This window comes from Malus sylvestris, chromosome 11, assembly GCF_916048215.2.
Source record: "Malus sylvestris chromosome 11, drMalSylv7.2, whole genome shotgun sequence".
In the NCBI taxonomy this organism is placed as follows: domain Eukaryota; kingdom Viridiplantae; phylum Streptophyta; class Magnoliopsida; order Rosales; family Rosaceae; genus Malus; species Malus sylvestris.
In genome coordinates, this window is record NC_062270.1 from 26,802,578 (window position 1) to 26,819,691 (window position 17,114).

The following is a 17,114-nucleotide window of genomic DNA, read 5'->3' on the forward strand; positions in this document are numbered from 1 at the left end:
GGCGACGTACAAAATTGCATGAACTATAGGGGTATTAAGCTAATGAGTTATACAATGAAGCTCTGGGAGAGAGTCATTGAGCATAGATTGAGGCAAGAGACACAGGTTTCGGACAACCAATTCGGGTTCATGCCAGGGCGCTCAACCATGGAGGCAATCTATCTCTTACGAAGATTGATGGAAAGATATAGAGAGGGGGAAAAAGATTTACACATGGTCTTTATAGATTTGGAAAAAGCATATGATAGGGTCCCAAGAGACATTCTCTGGAGGATTTTGGAAAAGAAAGGAGTACGAGTAGCATATATCCAAGCTATAAAGGATATGTATGAATGAGCAAAGACTGTCATAAGAACTCATGAATGACAAACCGAAAGCTTCCCCATAACTGTAGAATTACATCAAGGCTCATCCTTAAGTCCTTACCTTTTTGCGTTGGTAATGGATGAGTTAACAGGACATATTCAAGATGATATTCCTTGGTGTATGCTTTTCGCAAACGATATAGTGTTGATAGATGAAACTCAGGAAGGGGTAAATGTGAAGCTTAACCTTTGGAGAGAAGTGTTGGAATCTAAAGGTCTTCGCCTAAGCCGATCAAAGACAGAATATATGGAGTGCAAGTTCAGTGCAAATGGAGGCCAAAATGAGTTAGGGGTGAGGATCAGAGATCAGGAAATACCAAAGAGCGACTACTTTCGCTACCTAGGATCTATCTTGTAAAAGAACGGAGAATTAGATGGAGATCTCAACCATAGAATACAAGCTGGATGGATGAAGTGGAAGAGTGCATTCGGCGTGTTGTGTGACCGCCGTATGCCACTGAAGCTCAAGGAAAAATTTTATAGGACGACAATAAGGCCGGCAGTGCTGTATGGCACAGAATCTTGGGCGGTGAAGCATCAACACGTACACAAAATGGGTGTAGCGGAGATGAGGATGCTTCGTTGAATGTGTGGGCACACGAGAAAGGATAAGATTAGGAATGAGGATATCCGAGGTAAAGTAGGAGTAGCCGAAATTGTAGGAAAGCTGAGAGAAAATCGGTTACGGTGGTTTGGACATGTGTAAAGAAGGCCTACTGACGCTCCGGTTAGAAGATGCGACTACGGGGATAGAGGTTCAGGGCCGAAAGGGTAGAAGAAGACCTAGGAAAACTTTGGAAGAGACTCTAAGAAAGACTTAGAGTACTTGGATCTAACGGAGGACATGACACAGGACCGAGCACAATGGCGTTCTAAGATTCATATAGCCAACCCCACTCAGTGACTTGGATTTTTCAAGTCTCCAACCAAGAAGTTTTCCTCACTCGAGAAATTAAGGGAACACTACCTCAACCTACATGCTTCACTCACAAAACTTCAACATACAAGCTTCAACAAAAGAAAAATTCAAAGAACTTAGTGAAGAAGGCTTTGGTGTATTTAACACAATACGTTGAAATGAAGCAAAGCTTATTTATTGATATCTCTGATAAATTACAAATATGTACATATACATGAGTCAAAATAAACAAACAAGAAGGGGCTTTCACAACGGTTGCTTAGGAGAAGTCTCAGCAGTCGGTAGAGCCCCAGAAAGAGAAGGCACCGGAGGGTGATCACTCGGAGCCTCAGTACTGGATAGAACCCTAGAAGGAAGAGGCATCGGAGGCTGATCATTTGGAGCTTCATTACGTGGTACAGCCCCATAAGACGAAGGCAATAAATGCCTTTGGAACAAACCCACAAACCTTTGATGATCAAGTAAAATCTGACCATCAGATTCCTTCATCTGGTCAAGCTTCCTCTTCATGTTTGTAGCATAGTCATGTGCGAGCCCGTGCAACTATTTATTCTCATGTTTGAGCCCTCTAATCTCCTGCTTGAGACTCAACATTTCAGCCACCAATGATTCAACTTGGCGGGTTCGAGCAAATAGACGCTGGGCTATATTCAACACAGAACCTACACACTGAACACTAAGAGCCAGAGAATCCTTAACAACTAACTCATCAAATCGTTTGGAAAGAAGTCTGTTATCTTTGGGAGTGAGAATGTTCCTGGCCACCACCGTAGCGGTCATATCATTCTTCATCATGGAATGCCTAACGGTAAGAGGACCAATAAGGGATAAGAATGATGAGCGCCATATGTTGTCTGGAGAAGGCACAGCTGCCTCTTCACCAAGGTTCAAGTCAAAACGACGGTCGGAAGGGCCAGACATTTTCAAATGTGTTGAAGAGAGAAGAGGTCGGATAAATCAAGAACTTAAAAGTGCAAGAAGGGAGCTTCTACTAGTGGAGATTCAAGTGTGCTTTGGAACTTAATGCTAGCCTCTATAAAAATCTGCACTCGACGGAGCTTCAGAAATCGAAGAAGTGTCTGCTCAGAAATCGAAGAAGCGTTTGCTTTCTCAAAAGCTGGGCTGCTCAGAGACCACGAGGGCCGATCTCATAGATCGAAAAGGCATTTTCTTTCTCAAAAGCTGGGCTGCTTAAAGACCACGAGGGCTGATCTCAAAAATCGAAGAGACGCTTGCTTTCTCAAAAGCTGGGCTGCTTAGAGACCACCAGGGCCGATCTCAGAAATCGAATTTCTCAGCCTTATCAGCACCTGTCACATGCACACTCAGCTTTGCGGAAATTACGGGCAATCTGTCAAAGATTTCTGGTGAAGTAGAAAGCACGTGAATCTTACTGTTCAATTATCCATTTTCCACACGCAACATCAGCTCATGGGTACCATAGATAACTTTACCAAAAATCTCTGACAAAGTTTAGACACGTGAAGCTTGCAGCTCCCACTACATCGCTATAACCAAGAAGGGTAAAAGAATAGCAAAGAAACAGCACTAACAAAGTTTAGACACATAAATTTTGAAGGTTTAGCTACCATATTATTACCCACAAGGGTAAAGGAACAGCACCACTGCTGGATAATTGGAAAGTCTCTGTGTGTCAACCTCTGTGCTCCGTGGCAAGGTAGACTAGCAAAAATGCTCAACCTTTACTCACATTCGAGAAAACACTCCCAACAAGATTGCTTGCTCCAAAATCGAAGAGGCACCACCCTCCGAATCTCGAGAGCCAGACTCCCAACAGGATTACTTTCTCAAAAATCGAAGAGACACCGCTATCCGAATTTCAAGAGCCAGACTCCCAGCATGATTGCTTTCTCAAAAATCGAAGAGGCACCGTTCTCCGAATCTGGAGAGCCAGATCCCCGACAGGATCACTTGTTCGAAAATCGAAGAGGCATCGCTTTCTCAACTTCGAGAGCCAAATCTCCTTGGATAAAGCTTGTCTGTAATCTTCACACGCAACATCAGCTTTCCAGATACCATAGACCACTTTTTCAAAGTGCTCTGACAGAGTTAAAACACGTGAATTTGGCAGCTCCCACTATAGTGCTATGACCAAGAAGGGTAAAGGAATAGCATTACTACTTGTTGTTAGGGAGACTCCTATATATGTCGACCTCCATCCTCAACGGACAAGCAAACTTGCAAAAATGCTCAACCCTTTCTCATATCTGAAAGGGCACTCCCAACGAAACCTCTCGAAATACTCAGCTTTCTTTCCCCCCCCCCCGATAATACCTCTGTAAACAAGCTACACCAGAGCAAGAGTATCTCATATCATCAGGGTTAAAAGCAAAAGTATCCCATATCATGCTTTTTCCCTGTCTTTTCCTTTGGCCTTGTTCTTACCTGCAAGACAAGGAGAAATAGAGCAATCAATCAACACTTGGAATCAAGCTTCCAGTCAGGAACTGACTGCCTAGAACCCCTTACCTGATTACTTACCTGGCATTGCTCTCGAGTACTCATCTTCAACATCTTATGTTTCCAGAGAAGATACCACATCTGCCTGAGGAACAGATAGGGTAAGTGAGAAGGATACAAGGAAGCATGTGGAGACAAGCATAACAGAACACGTGCCGATACTTCCACTACTTTGTCAACAGCAAAAGTATCCTATATCAGCAGGGTCGAACGTACTCTAGATTTGATGGACTTGTTTTGACCTTCAAATTCTTCAGTCGGCCTTATACTCTGGAGGTAACCAGAAAACCCTCCAGCCCAGTTCAAGAATAAGCCTGTGGAAAGTTACTTCTTCAAAAGCAAAAGTATCTCATATCATCTCTTCTCATTTTCTTCTATTTATCCTTCATGCTGCCTGCAAGATAAAGAGAATGAGAACAATCAGCCGGAACTCGAAATCAAACTTCTGATCTGGGACTGATTGCTTGGAGCTCTGATTGCTTACCTTGTCTGTCACCTCTTTCAGCAGATCCCCTAGCTCAGCGACTTGATGGACTCCTACTACATGGTTTGTATCGCGTTTGACCAAGCCTGAAACTACAAGTAAGCTTTAAGTGAAATTGATACATTACCTTGTGCATCTCCACCAGTTAAAGATACCACCCCTGGACGGAGGAAGAGTACTTCCAGAGAAGATGTCACATCTACCTATGAGACAGATAAGGCAAGTGAAGACGATACCACACTTCGATACTTAGAAGTTTTGTGATTACTCAGCGGCTTGGATCTTGCAAGTCCCCAACTGAGAAGCTTCCCTCCAGCCAGGAGGCCAATCACAGAGTGACACGTGTCAACATCATATGCCAATCATAGTGCGACACATGTCAACATCGGAAGCCAATCACAACACGACACGTGTCAATGTCAGAACAAGGCTAGAAACTCTCTTCTATAAAAGGAGATCATTCTCCCAAAATATTTCCTAATGTCATTTGTACTAAATCATTCACTTGTACCCACTAAATGAGAGCTCGAACCTATGTACTTATGTAAACCCTTCACAATTAATGAGAACTCCTCTACTCCGTGGACGTAGTCAATCTGGGTGAACCACGTACATCTTGTATTTGCTCTCCTGTCTCTATCATTTTACATACTTATCCATACTAATAACCGGAGCAATCTTACGAAGGTCACAAACTTAATACTTTCTGTTGTACCAAAGTCCTCACTGATTTTGTGCATCAACAATCCTTAAGTCCTTACCTTTTTGCATTGGTAATGGATGAGTTAATAGGACATATTCAAGATGTTATTCCTTGGTGTATGCTTTTCGCAGACGATATAGGGTTGATAGATGAAACTCAAGAAGGGGTAAATGCGAAGCTTAACCTTTAGAGAGAAGTGTTGGAATCTAAAGGTCTTCGCCTAAGCCGATCAAAGACAGAATATATGAAATACAAGCGGGATGGATGAAGTGGAAGAGTGCATCCGGCGTGTTGTGTGACCGTCGTATGCCACTGAAGCTCAAGGGAAAATTTTATAGGACGGCAATAAGGTCGGTGATGCTGTATGGCACAGAATGTTGGGCAGTGAAGCATCAACAAGTACACAAAATGGGTGTAGCGGAGATGATGATGCTTCGTTGGAGGTGTGGGCTCACGAGAAAGGATAAGATTAGGAATAAGTGGGTTGGACATGTGCAAAGAAGGCCTACTAACGCTCTAGTTCGAAGATGTGACTACGGGACAGAGGTTCAGGGCCGAAGGGGTAGAGAAAGACCTAGGAAAACTTTGGAAGAGACCCTAAGAAAAGACTTAAAGTACTTGGATCTAACGGAGGACATGACACAAAACCGAGCGCAATAGCATTCTAGGATTCACATAGCCGACCCCACTTAGTGGGAAAAAGATTTGTTGTTGTTGTGGTGACCTTATAATTCATGCATTTGTAGATTTGTAAACAATACCATATAACTAACAATTGGTCATTATTCTAGAATTAGTGACGTTATAGTTCTGTATTTTACATGGATTTGTAATCAATAAGCCCACACCCATCTTTAAGTGTATTTGTTATTATCCATGAATTTACATTTACTATCTACTTTGTTTGAAGGAAATGTTAACGCCTCATCAGGTCCATACAATCTCTTCCCCTTCTTGTGGAAAATATAAACCATCTATTTAAGTTGTCTTGTTAAGGGTTTGTGTTTTATTTCAAAACCACCTCATCATCCATACAATCTTTTCCAGATGATCTTCTTGTCCATGCTTACTAAAGTTGCTTCTCGGTCTTTAAAGGACTTGTTTTTAGCAAAGATGGTGTGCAAAAGTACAACCAAATCACCCAAGACTATCGCATATTCGAACACATCAACACTAGGGAATTTGAAAGCTTCAACCTGCTTAGTTCATGGACCAGGTATGAAAATGTCTCCAAGTTCCTGAAATGTTGCAGGGACTGCGACAATTCCAAGCCCCTGTATATGCTACAGATGAGATACTTCTTCCAAGACAATAAGTAGAAGCCAAAATTGAGTCTTTGTAGATGGTGATCTCAAAGGGTCATAAAGTAGTATGATCTTGGTGTGCTATGGGGGATTCAAAGTATGAAGACCTCAAGCTTCTGCATTCTCTCAACCTTCACAAATCAAGACGTTTGAGTGTAATGGAATGTAAAGAGATAGTTCAGTGGTGTTTTTCGACTCTTTGGGTGGATAGGAAAGTAAGAGTTGGAATCCTAAAAGTTCATGACGACAATGCTTCCATGAAAGCATTCAGCGACTATGGAAGTCCACAAGGTCCTTTCACACTCCGATCGCATTGGGATTTATTTGGCCATGAAAAATTTAGTAGTTGTTCCTACAGATGGCATCAGGAAGTAAATATGTTTTGTGATATTTTATGTGGTAAAGATAGGTAGACTAACTTTGTTTCTTTTCATTTAATTTTCTTGTAATAGTAGCGTTTAAATTCCAGTACAGCCTTTTCTTTTCCTTTACTTTTCTCATGTACTTTTTTCTTCCTAATTATTGGCCTTTCTATTTTCCATTTTTTCTTCCCAAAGATACACAAACACAGACACAATCTTTTAGCTCTGTCAAATAAGGAGCCTAAAAAACTAACCATAATTTCAAAAAAACCATCAATGAATGGTAGTAATAGACGACACCCAAGCTGTCATCATTACCCATGTAAGCAAGTGTGCAAATCAAATTATTAAGAACCTATATCCATCTTTTCTTGTTACTAAACCCTATATCTACCTTGTCTTATCATTAAGTCTTATGGATTCATTTTGGCGGCAAGTGCTTAAGTGAATCCCTAGACCCAAAACACAGTCCCACTCATGTACTTTTTGCCGCCATTTTCCCCACTCATGTCCTTTTGACATTTTTGCCACCTGGGTACTCATGCATTAGTTCACCTATTAAAAAGCACACATTTGACACTACTCACTCCACAGATGCACGCATAAACACTCAATGTATGCTTTCAGTTATGCTTAAAATAACATAACAAAATATCAAAAAATTTACTTACTCCAATTTAAAAGCCATGTATTAAGATGATTAATTAGGAAATTCTAGAGAAATTGTACATATCAAGAGCATTATATGTGCATGACGTGCATATAATGTGCATCGGTTGGGTTGTCCAGATTTTGCTAAACCCAATGCCATCTTTTGGTTATTGTGCCAATTTGTGATAAGGATAAGTTTGTACAAGTACATTAGTGTACACACACCCTTATTTATATTATAAATTAAACATAAACCCTTCAACTTGCCCAGAATTTGCTCAGCCCAATATCAAAAGCCCATGCACAAAATATGTAGAAAGTATGCACAACCCATTATCAAAAGCACATGCACACAATAAGTACACAACATGGCACAAATGAAAATCAAACAAACCATGAACAAAATTAACTTCAAATTACATGCAATTACACAACCCTAAAGCCTAATTCGTTAATTTCCCCTAAATTAACTATACAAAACAGTCAATCGCACACAAAACCCTAAATTCCCAAATTGGGAAAACCTAAGTTCAAATAATGAAAATTCAATTCAAAGCGCCCTTTTTTTTTAATTTTTTATTTATTTTTCCATTACAATTGTTTGAATCGATGGATACCAAACTCGCCTTGGCCACGAAAATTATAGAAAAGTTTGGAAGCTTGGCGTCAGTCTGAAATTGGACAGGATTTGGGTTGGGTCGTTTGGGGATTTAGGGTTCTAGAGATAGGGGTCGTCCGAGAGAGGTTTTCAAACAAGGAGTAAATGCTGACTAGGTTGGACAAAATAAGAGGGCAATTAGGTTATTTCATGGTTTTGAAAAATCCTATTTTTGTCATATTGTTGTGTATGTCCTGTGCATATTCTGTATATATACCAAAAATCCTATTTTGGTCCCAAGATTAAGGAAGTGACCCATTTCTTTTAGTTTCTCTAAAAAGAAATATAATAATAAGGTGAACCCCATACAACACCCAAATGGCTACTTGGTAAATTTTTTTTGACACACATTTTGTAAGACCCATGACGTAACTTTATTCAAGAATTTGAAACGTCTATATTTCAATTCATTGTTCATAGATTATGCTTGAAAAAAATTACACAAATTGAAAATCATTAAGTCATTTATACGATTTTTGGATCAAATGGTAGTCATTTTAGTGTTTGTGTAATCGTAGTCGTTCATTTTTCTTCACAAAAAAATGAATGTCTTAATGATTTTGAATTTGTTTAATTTTTTGTAAGGATGATTTATGAATAAATTGATAAATAGACGGTTTGAATCACCAAGAGAGGTTACAAAATACCTAAAAAACTATGTCAAAAAAGTGTCAAAAAAGTGTCCCTCAAAATCCCAATTAAATACACCTCTTTAAGTTTCGACTATGAAAGATTTTAATTACAAATAAAGAAGAATATCACTAAATCGTAATAATAATTAGTATACATATATATATTATTATTTTTTATTTAGAAAACACTAATCATCGCTTTTGTTGAAGTTAACATGAACCCATATTTATAGAGGAAAAGATTAGTCCTAGTTAATCCCAACCGTCAAAAGTTGCTGAAACAAAATTATTTCCTTTTAGGGGTGTGATATCCACACACCCTATTTTACTTCTCATACACCTTTCTAATTTTCGATCAGATGAATTGAAGATGATCAATGGATAGAAATTAATAAAAGGTGTATGAGAAATAGTTTGGGATGTGTAGATAGCAAATACCTCCTTTTATTGCTTAACCCAGGAGTCTAGTCAAAGTACCAATTTTGGGTTGGGTCTCAAACTCTCCGAGCAATAGAGAGGGAAGAAATAGAAGAAGTAAAAAGCCGAAAGGGCTTCTCACTCCCTACCTTTTGATCAAAACTTTCACAGAGAGAAGAGAGAGAGAGAGAGAGGGGTACAAGGCGAAGGTGGTACACGAAGCATCATAGTGACCATGTCCTTGGGTTATGCAGAGAAGCTTTCCTACATAGAAGATGTGGGCCAAGTCGGAATGACTGAACATTTCGACACGCCTCTAGCTTTGCAAGAAAAAGTGAGAATCTTTTGAGTTTTTTCCCTTTCCAATTTTGTTTTAAATTGCTACTTGTTCTTAAAGTTGATGTCTTTGTTGATCTTCTGGAGTTGTGATGAATGATAGTTAGGTTTTTTTTATTGCATTTGGTAAAATTATGGCTTTGTTTTGCTGGGGAACATGGATTTGTTCCTAAAACTTAATGCTGATTGAGATCTGATATTTGGGTTTAGGCGTTTATCTGCATTGTGATTGAGTTTTTCTTGCTTTTTTGATCAATGAGTTGGTTACTTCCTTACCTGTGTTTTGGTAATCCCAAACATCTATGTTTATCCCCTTAAAGAGGTAGAGATTATCAGCTTCGCGGTTAACACATTTGGTTCGAATGTAGTTGAATTATACCGATTGAGTGGACGCAAACACAATCTTTTCCTTCTCTTTTGTTGTTATCCAGGACTTACATAGCTGTTGAAGAATTTAAGGCCTCGTTTTGTTAAAGGGGATTGGCTTGGAACTGCTCAACAAACTGAAGGGCATTTTGAAAAAATAAATGGATGACAACTTTCGTATTTTGTCCAAGTTAAAGATTATTCAGGAACAAAAGATATCCCTACTAATCCTCACAAAAATGGTACCATTAAATTGGACTACTTTTCTTCATGATTAACCTTCGACTTGGACAAAATAAGGAAGTTATCATCCATTTCTTCCTTCAAAATGCTTTCAGTATAGTGAGTAGTATTACCCAAGTCAACCCTCTCGAACAGACGAGGCCTAAGAATCTTGGATTATCCCTTAGCTCCCAAAATTGTGATGTTTTGATTATTCAATTTCGTTGATATTCTAGAGATTTACAAAGTAAACTTATGAAGGTTTACTTAAACATTTTGAAATGTAATGTGATATGCTTACTAAGTGCAAACTCCATTGCATATTTGTGCACTTTTGTGATCTTTCATTTGTGTGTTCTATTCTTTGCGGACATATGAGTTTGTGTATGTATGCTCTTTATGCTGACATCATGTGCATGAATTTATTTTTTGGGAATGGCAGATTGAGCGGCTTGCTATGTTGATACAAAAGGTTTGAACCTACACATCCCATTACAATAAGTATATTTCATATTCGATCTTATTTAATCAATTTTTCTAAAAAAATTCCTTGCACTTGCAGAGTAAGCATCTAGTAGTGTTTACGGGTGCAGGAATCTCAACTTCTTGTGGTATACCGGACTTTCGAGGTCCAAGGGGAATTTGGACTCTGCAGGTGAGAATCACAAAACCTCATACCAAATACGTAGAGTTAAACTTTTTTCTTTGTGATTTGTCATTTCAAAATTAATGATATTCCTTTTGGTGCGATTACTCTTGATTGGAGGGGAGTTTTGTATTGATTGTAATTTTGGTTTGAGTTTTGAAGGTCTTATGTTAATTTTGATGGACTTCTTATCCATTGCAGATGTATCTTTTTTCGCAAATAAAGTTTGTTTTTTATAAGAAAAAAGAATCCTAACCACATCTAACATGGATTAAGAAAAAAGAATCACATCTAACATTGATTAATTCTTCTACCGGATACTAACTACTTAAAAATTGACTATTTGAGTCATTTGAACACAAATTGGATTTATAAGATAAAACTTACAAGGAAAGATGTCTGCTACATCAACCATAGTGAAATAAGTAACTTAGAGAGGGGCAACTGATTCCAAATACCCAGTGATCTCTTTAAGAACTTTATTTTTGGAAGGAATTCGGGTCCATTTTAACTCTCTCTCTCTCTCTTCTAGTCGTTAGTTACATTTGTATGAGAAACTGAGTAAAAAGGAGTCCTCATTGTTTCGACCTTTTTGGCTTATCCTAGCCATACGAGAAACAATCATAATTATACCAAAATAATAATTAGAAAAGATAGAAGCACTCATGCATCTGCAGAGCACTATGGATGTTGCTGATTTCTGTTTACTAGTGCAGCATGAAGGCAAGGCTTTGCCGGAAGCATCACTGCCATTTCATCGTGCAATGCCGAGCTTGACTCATATAGCTTTGGTTGAACTGGAGAGAGCTGGAATTTTGAAGTTTGTAATTAGCCAGGTATACATTATATGGTCTACCCTGCAGAATTTCTTTATATTGAAAATTATTGATAATTTTTTAAAATCAGTTATTCAAGTGGCTTAATATCTGGTCATGCTTTGGATGCTAGCATCTTCAAGTCTTTGAGGCTACATTCTCCTGTGTCCTATTCCTATATTGGGACTGGGGGAAGGGCATAGTCTTTTTACTATTAAAAAGTTTGTGGCCATTGTGTTTTTTTTTTTTTTTCCTTTGCTGGGCCAGGGACACATTAATAATTCCATTGTGTTTGACTGTTTGTATTATTTTTCTGTCTGACCTTGTTACTATTTATGCACTATTTTCGTCTTTCATTCTTGCACCCGCATAAATAGCTCATTTGTCTCTCTACATGTTTATTACCTTTTATGTTTGAATGCTAGAATGTTGATGGTCTTCATCTACGATCTGGAATACCAAGGGAGAAACTTGCTGAGTTACATGGTAACTCCTTTCTGGAAACCTGCCCTTCTTGTGGAGTCGAGTAAGGCTTTCTCTTTTTATCATCCTGTTATTGTTGCCTTTCCTCATCATTTTTCTTTTTCTTGGGAATTGGGCCGGGAAAGGTTTAGTGTACAGAAGTTAATATTTTGTTTGCTTCATAGTTTGGCTGCTTGGGTCGTTCTTTTATCAATTTAATTTCATGATTTAAACTTGTTAAGGTATTTGAGGGATTTTGAGGTTGAGACTATTGGACTGAAGGAGACTTCAAGACGGTGCTCAGATAAAAATTGTAGAGCAAGGCTTAAAGATACAGTTCTGGATTGGGAGGTATTGCTTACTAATAATTTATGTTCTGTTTGGATGTCCATGGTGAAGAAATAATTTCTTGGCCTTCATTTTATTAATCTGTCAGTTTAATTTTGATTTAATCGTTTTTTAATTCAAATAAGTGTTTGCCTCTTTTGGGTATCATCATGTAAGTATTTAAGGAATGTTCATTCTAGTATTTTATACCTTGATACGTTGGGAGTTAGTGTTTTTGCTTATTATAAGTTTGTGGTAGGGTTTACCTAAGAGGATGGCTTTCATCTCCTGATGTACCTCTGTTCTGTGCATCTACAAAATTTGTATTTCCCATAAAAGAAAATTTTCATTTACCACACTTGTTTTGTCTGCATGGAAACTCTTTGACCAAGAGTCAAATATATAATTGCATTTGAATTGTATGTCACTTTCAGCTATGTAGGATGAGAAATATGGAGAATCTTCTGGGGACGTGGCTTGTTCATGCATTTTTTTTTAAAAGATGTTTCTGAGAAATGCTCTCTTGCTTTTGCTATGTGTTCAGGATGCATTGCCCTCAAAGGAGATGGATCTGGCTGAGAAGCACTGCAGGATGGCTGATGTTGTATTATGTTTGGGGACAAGGTAAAAACAGAGTTACCTAATTTAGCTGTCACAACGGTAGCTTAGCTTTTGTATATAAGGATATTGTGTGGTAGTTACTATTACTTTGTGGCTTTGATGGACCATATACAGTAATTACTTAGTTGTAGCATAATAACGTTTAAAGTTAAATTCCTTAGTCGAATTCTGAAATGAATTTCACATTCCCTTTTTTACTGAAACTAGGGCTACGGAAGGATGAATCAGGCTATAAATAGTTTAGGGCATGAAGTTCTTCCTGATTGGTGTTATTTCTGCAGTTTGCAGATCACTCCAGCATGCAACCTTCCTCTGAAATCGCTCCGTGGTGGGGGAAAGATTGTAATTGTCAACCTTCAGGTAATTACCTTCTAGTTTATGGCCGTTGTTTATGGGCTGCAAAAAATTGGACATGTCACATCAAGTTTATTAACAGTTATTTATTACGTGCTTCATTCTACTTCGCAGAAAACTCCAAAGGACAAGAAAGCAAATTTAGTGATCCATGGACTTGTTGATAAGGTATTGAAATGTATAATATCAATGTAGTTTTTATTAGACAAGCTTTTGTCACCTCTGTTGATGAAGTCTTATTGTTACCCATTACGCATTTTGTACATTTGCACATCCCATCAGGTCGTATCTGGGCTTTATCAATAGGGGCGTGAATCAGAATGCTGAGCTCCAATTTGTTCATTTTATTTCAACATTTAGATTCGGTCTCCTACATCATTATTTATTCATTTCGGCAACAGGTTATTTCAGGTGTCATGGACTTTCTAAATCTTCAGATTCCTCCATTTGTCCGGTTAGATCTTTTTCAGATCATTCTAACTCAAGCCTTGAGTTTAGGTAAGGTTTCATGTTTACCGTGTTAAATATTTTGTACAAGGTGCAGAGAGTCACACGTATATGCTTGTTTTGGATGTACAGGAGATGCTTTCAGTGTGCTTCTAGTAAATTTACAACTCTATTATATGTGAATGCCATTTATGTCCTTTGGTTTGCTATTAGATCTAGCACTGAAGCTCATTCTTCTTCTTTTTCCCCGACCTTTTCCAGCTTTGACTGTGACCGCTCTTCTGCAGAGCATATTTTAGTGTTAATTTCATACACATTTTTGGTCCACTCCCTAAATAAAAACTGAAGCTTTTGGTGTCCGGTGGTTGTCTAACAAAGTATCCAAGCCTTGGTTTGCGGGAGGCAATGGGTTCGAAACCTCCATACCCATTCCCCAATTAATTGTTGGTTTGCATGGTGGAGGATGGGGCTGCACCTATATGAATATCTCTCTACATTTCTTAACCTATCCACACACAGAATGTGTTAACTGGATACACATCCCTGGCCCTTAAAGGCTTAATCTATTGGGGTAGTGCCATAGTGGTTGTCTAGCGCTGAATATTGTTTACATATCATCGTTTGCAAATGCTTTGTTCTATTACTAGTGATGCCCTATATATGGTAATGGACTACTCTCTCTAATTACTCCTTGTTTTTGTTCCCAGACATGATTAACAAGTCTCAGTAGTTCCATGAATTGTGCTCAAATTAGTAAACTTTAGTTTCATCTTTCTCACATAGTCCATTCACTTGCTTACAGATAAAAAGAATGTGAACTGGAGCCTCCGCGTAGCAAGTGTACATGGACAGAAAGCTCCATTGCCATTTGTCAAATCTATTGAGGTGAAATTACTTAAAGATACTTGTTTCGTTGATCTTGCTACTTGCTACCTTATCATTTTACTGACAGACCACATCTTAAATTTTTCATCTTTAGTTTTTGTATTTTACAGGCCCGTCTATAGAACCAAATAACTGTAAATATAAAACAGTTGACCATTTTCTTTTATATCTGTAAGGATGAACCCTGACAGTTTTTTTTGTATACAATCGACTTTGTGAATGTAGGGAAGTTATGAAACCCGCTGTAAGCAAGAAATCACTACATCTTGTTGGATATAGTTTATCTTTCGTTTTCATTCTAGCACTGCGATAAGAAATTTGTTTACAGCTGCCCCTCAGAAATGATCCTCTTATTCACAAATGGTTATATGTTTTTTTATATATAGCTTTTTCCATATTCATAGATGCATATTTGCATTCTTGTCATTTACCGACTGACTAGATCGTTAGGTGCTTAGTTTTTTTTTGTGTTGAAAGTTACTGCTCTGCTCTGCCACCCAAACCATAGTAGATTAATTTTTGAAGCAGTTGACCTTTGCACCAAAGAAATCTCTTTTAACAGTTCCCATTCTTGTATTTTAGCAACCGAGCGTAAGAACATTGCGTTATCTCGAGATTGATCAACTTAGTGAATTTGTGTGGGAAGCTTAGGGCACATTCCTTTTCTACAAGACATCCCCTTCAAATTATCTTGTTATATTTCCTTTTCCCGGATTTGGTTCTCACCCTCGTGTTATATTTGCATCCTAGATATCCTTCTTAGACAATCAAGGGTATAAATCAGCTATTCTACAGAAGGAACCATTTCAATTGAAAAGGTATGCTAAACTGAATTGCCTCTATTCAATTTTGAATTTCAAATAAGATAGGTCATAAATACTTGAAGTGATTGTAAACTAAGTAAAATATAGATTTTATTTAAAATGAGAAAACAGTATGATCAGTCAAGACTTGTGTGGTTCTCTCCAGCAGTTTGATATTTGTTATTGTAAATTCCTTTGATTGGAAACTAGTGGCTTTATTTGTATCTCTTAATGGTATAATCTGCATGGATACTCCCATATTTTGGTTCATCTGGACCCATTGTTTTTTTAGAGTCTAGACAGAGGTATGCAAGAAAGGAGAGAGATGAGAGATGAGGGCGGTGAGGAAGAAAGGAAGGAAACATAGAACGAAAGCTAAAAACAAAAGTTTCTTAAATTGTTTGGGGCCTGTTTGGTATCGTTCTTGGATCTAAGTTTCTGAATGGTAGGTAAATTACTTAATGCTGGTTAGTTTCAAAAACAAAAAATTTCATTCAAGAAGGATACCAAACAACTCAGTTTTTTATTTATGAACCTCTCTACATATATTTTCTCATCTCTCCTTCACATTATCATAACTCCTCTCACTTTCTTGTCCTCTAGCACTTCAACTCCATTCTGATGTATGCAGATGATCCAATAGGCTAATAGCTTATGATGTGTTATCTAACAGTGTCACGTTCTCACATTTTTGTATTCGATATGTATCAGGAGAACCTTGCAGGGAAAATCATTTGATATGGTTTTGAAATTCAACTTCATAGATAGTTGTGGTTGTCCGTCCACAGAAATTGTTGTACCTCTTAATTTTAAGGTTGGTTAGAAGTTCGAACCTTGTCTCTTATATGCTGTTAGTGGTTATAAATTACATATCCTTGATTTTCGAAATCAAGGATATCGCCTTTCTGTGTTCTAAGGGAAGCCTGACATTACTGTGACTTATTATTGTCCAGGTTCCAGAAGACTGTCTTACGCTTGATAAGGATGCAGTATTGCAAAAGCTGAGACACACAGCAATTCAAGAATCATGCTGTGGGCAGAATGCAATTGTTGAGAGAAATGTGATGCTGACCCCAAAAACTAAGGTCATTGCATATGCCATTGTAACAAATGTTGTCCGGTATAGGATGACTGCTGAAGCCTTGCAAGCTGGTTCCCTAGGTAACGCCATTAAAAGGCGAAAAGAAAGTGTCAACGGTTTTGAAACATCGAGGAAGCGATCAAAAATGCACAGGCGCAAATCTAGATTTTAGAAACTGAACAGTTGGTGGTTCGGCAAGAACTTGTAAATGGCACTGAAAATCTAGAAATTGATGAAAGCTCACAGGCATCTACGTTATAGAAACCGACCGGTTGCGCTTGGTTTTCTTGTAAATATCTTATGCTCATTAGGACTGACGAAAAAGTTTTGAGTTAGTAGGGACTGGGTGAATTTTGTTAGATGCTGCACTCATCTCCCCTGCTATGAATAGGTGGTGTTATAACTTAATCGGCTAATATGATTCAAATTATGGTCTTCAGCTCTCTCTCTCTCTCTCTCATCCTGCGAGCTTTGGGTGAATGGAGATTCTCTGTTGCCAAAGAGTGGAGTGATTGAAGAGACCTGTTTCTTGTTTCTTTTCCCATAACCTGATGCATGAACAAGGCTGACCTGTTCAGTCTTAAGCAGCCGAAAGATGTAGTGTTCCAAGTGTGAACCAAACTGAATCAGGCTGTCGCTATTCAGCAAACGTCACCAGTCGGAGAAAGAAAGTGTTGACCGTAGTAAAAATCCCAAGGCATTATTCAGTCTACCATTTCATCAGGGTGAAATGGTGTTGGATCGATTGAAACTTGAACGAGGAGTGATGAGAA

At 38.2% G+C, this 17,114-nt stretch overlaps 1 protein-coding gene across 2 annotated transcripts; it reads left to right on the top strand.

Annotated features, from left to right (window-relative positions):
* The first annotated feature begins 9,049 nt into the window (after positions 1-9,049).
* On the top strand, positions 9,050-16,780 carry LOC126590584 (NAD-dependent protein deacetylase SRT1-like). Of its 2 annotated transcripts, XM_050256045.1 has the most exons (14): positions 9,050-9,310; positions 10,343-10,372; positions 10,463-10,555; positions 11,263-11,382; positions 11,787-11,887; positions 12,066-12,174; positions 12,695-12,774; positions 13,053-13,131; positions 13,240-13,293; positions 13,527-13,623; positions 14,375-14,457; positions 15,208-15,275; positions 15,972-16,074; positions 16,214-16,780. In XM_050256045.1, the coding sequence occupies exons 1-14, from the start codon at positions 9,212-9,214 to the stop codon at positions 16,511-16,513; spliced, it is 1,416 nt and encodes a 471-aa protein (XP_050112002.1). In that variant the 5' UTR covers positions 9,050-9,211; the 3' UTR covers positions 16,514-16,780. The 2 variants fall into 2 exon arrangements, with proteins under 2 accessions (XP_050112002.1, XP_050112003.1); XM_050256046.1 differs by lacking the exon at positions 9,050-9,310 and having other exon boundaries at positions 11,258-11,382.
* The last annotated feature ends 334 nt before the right edge of the window (positions 16,781-17,114 follow it).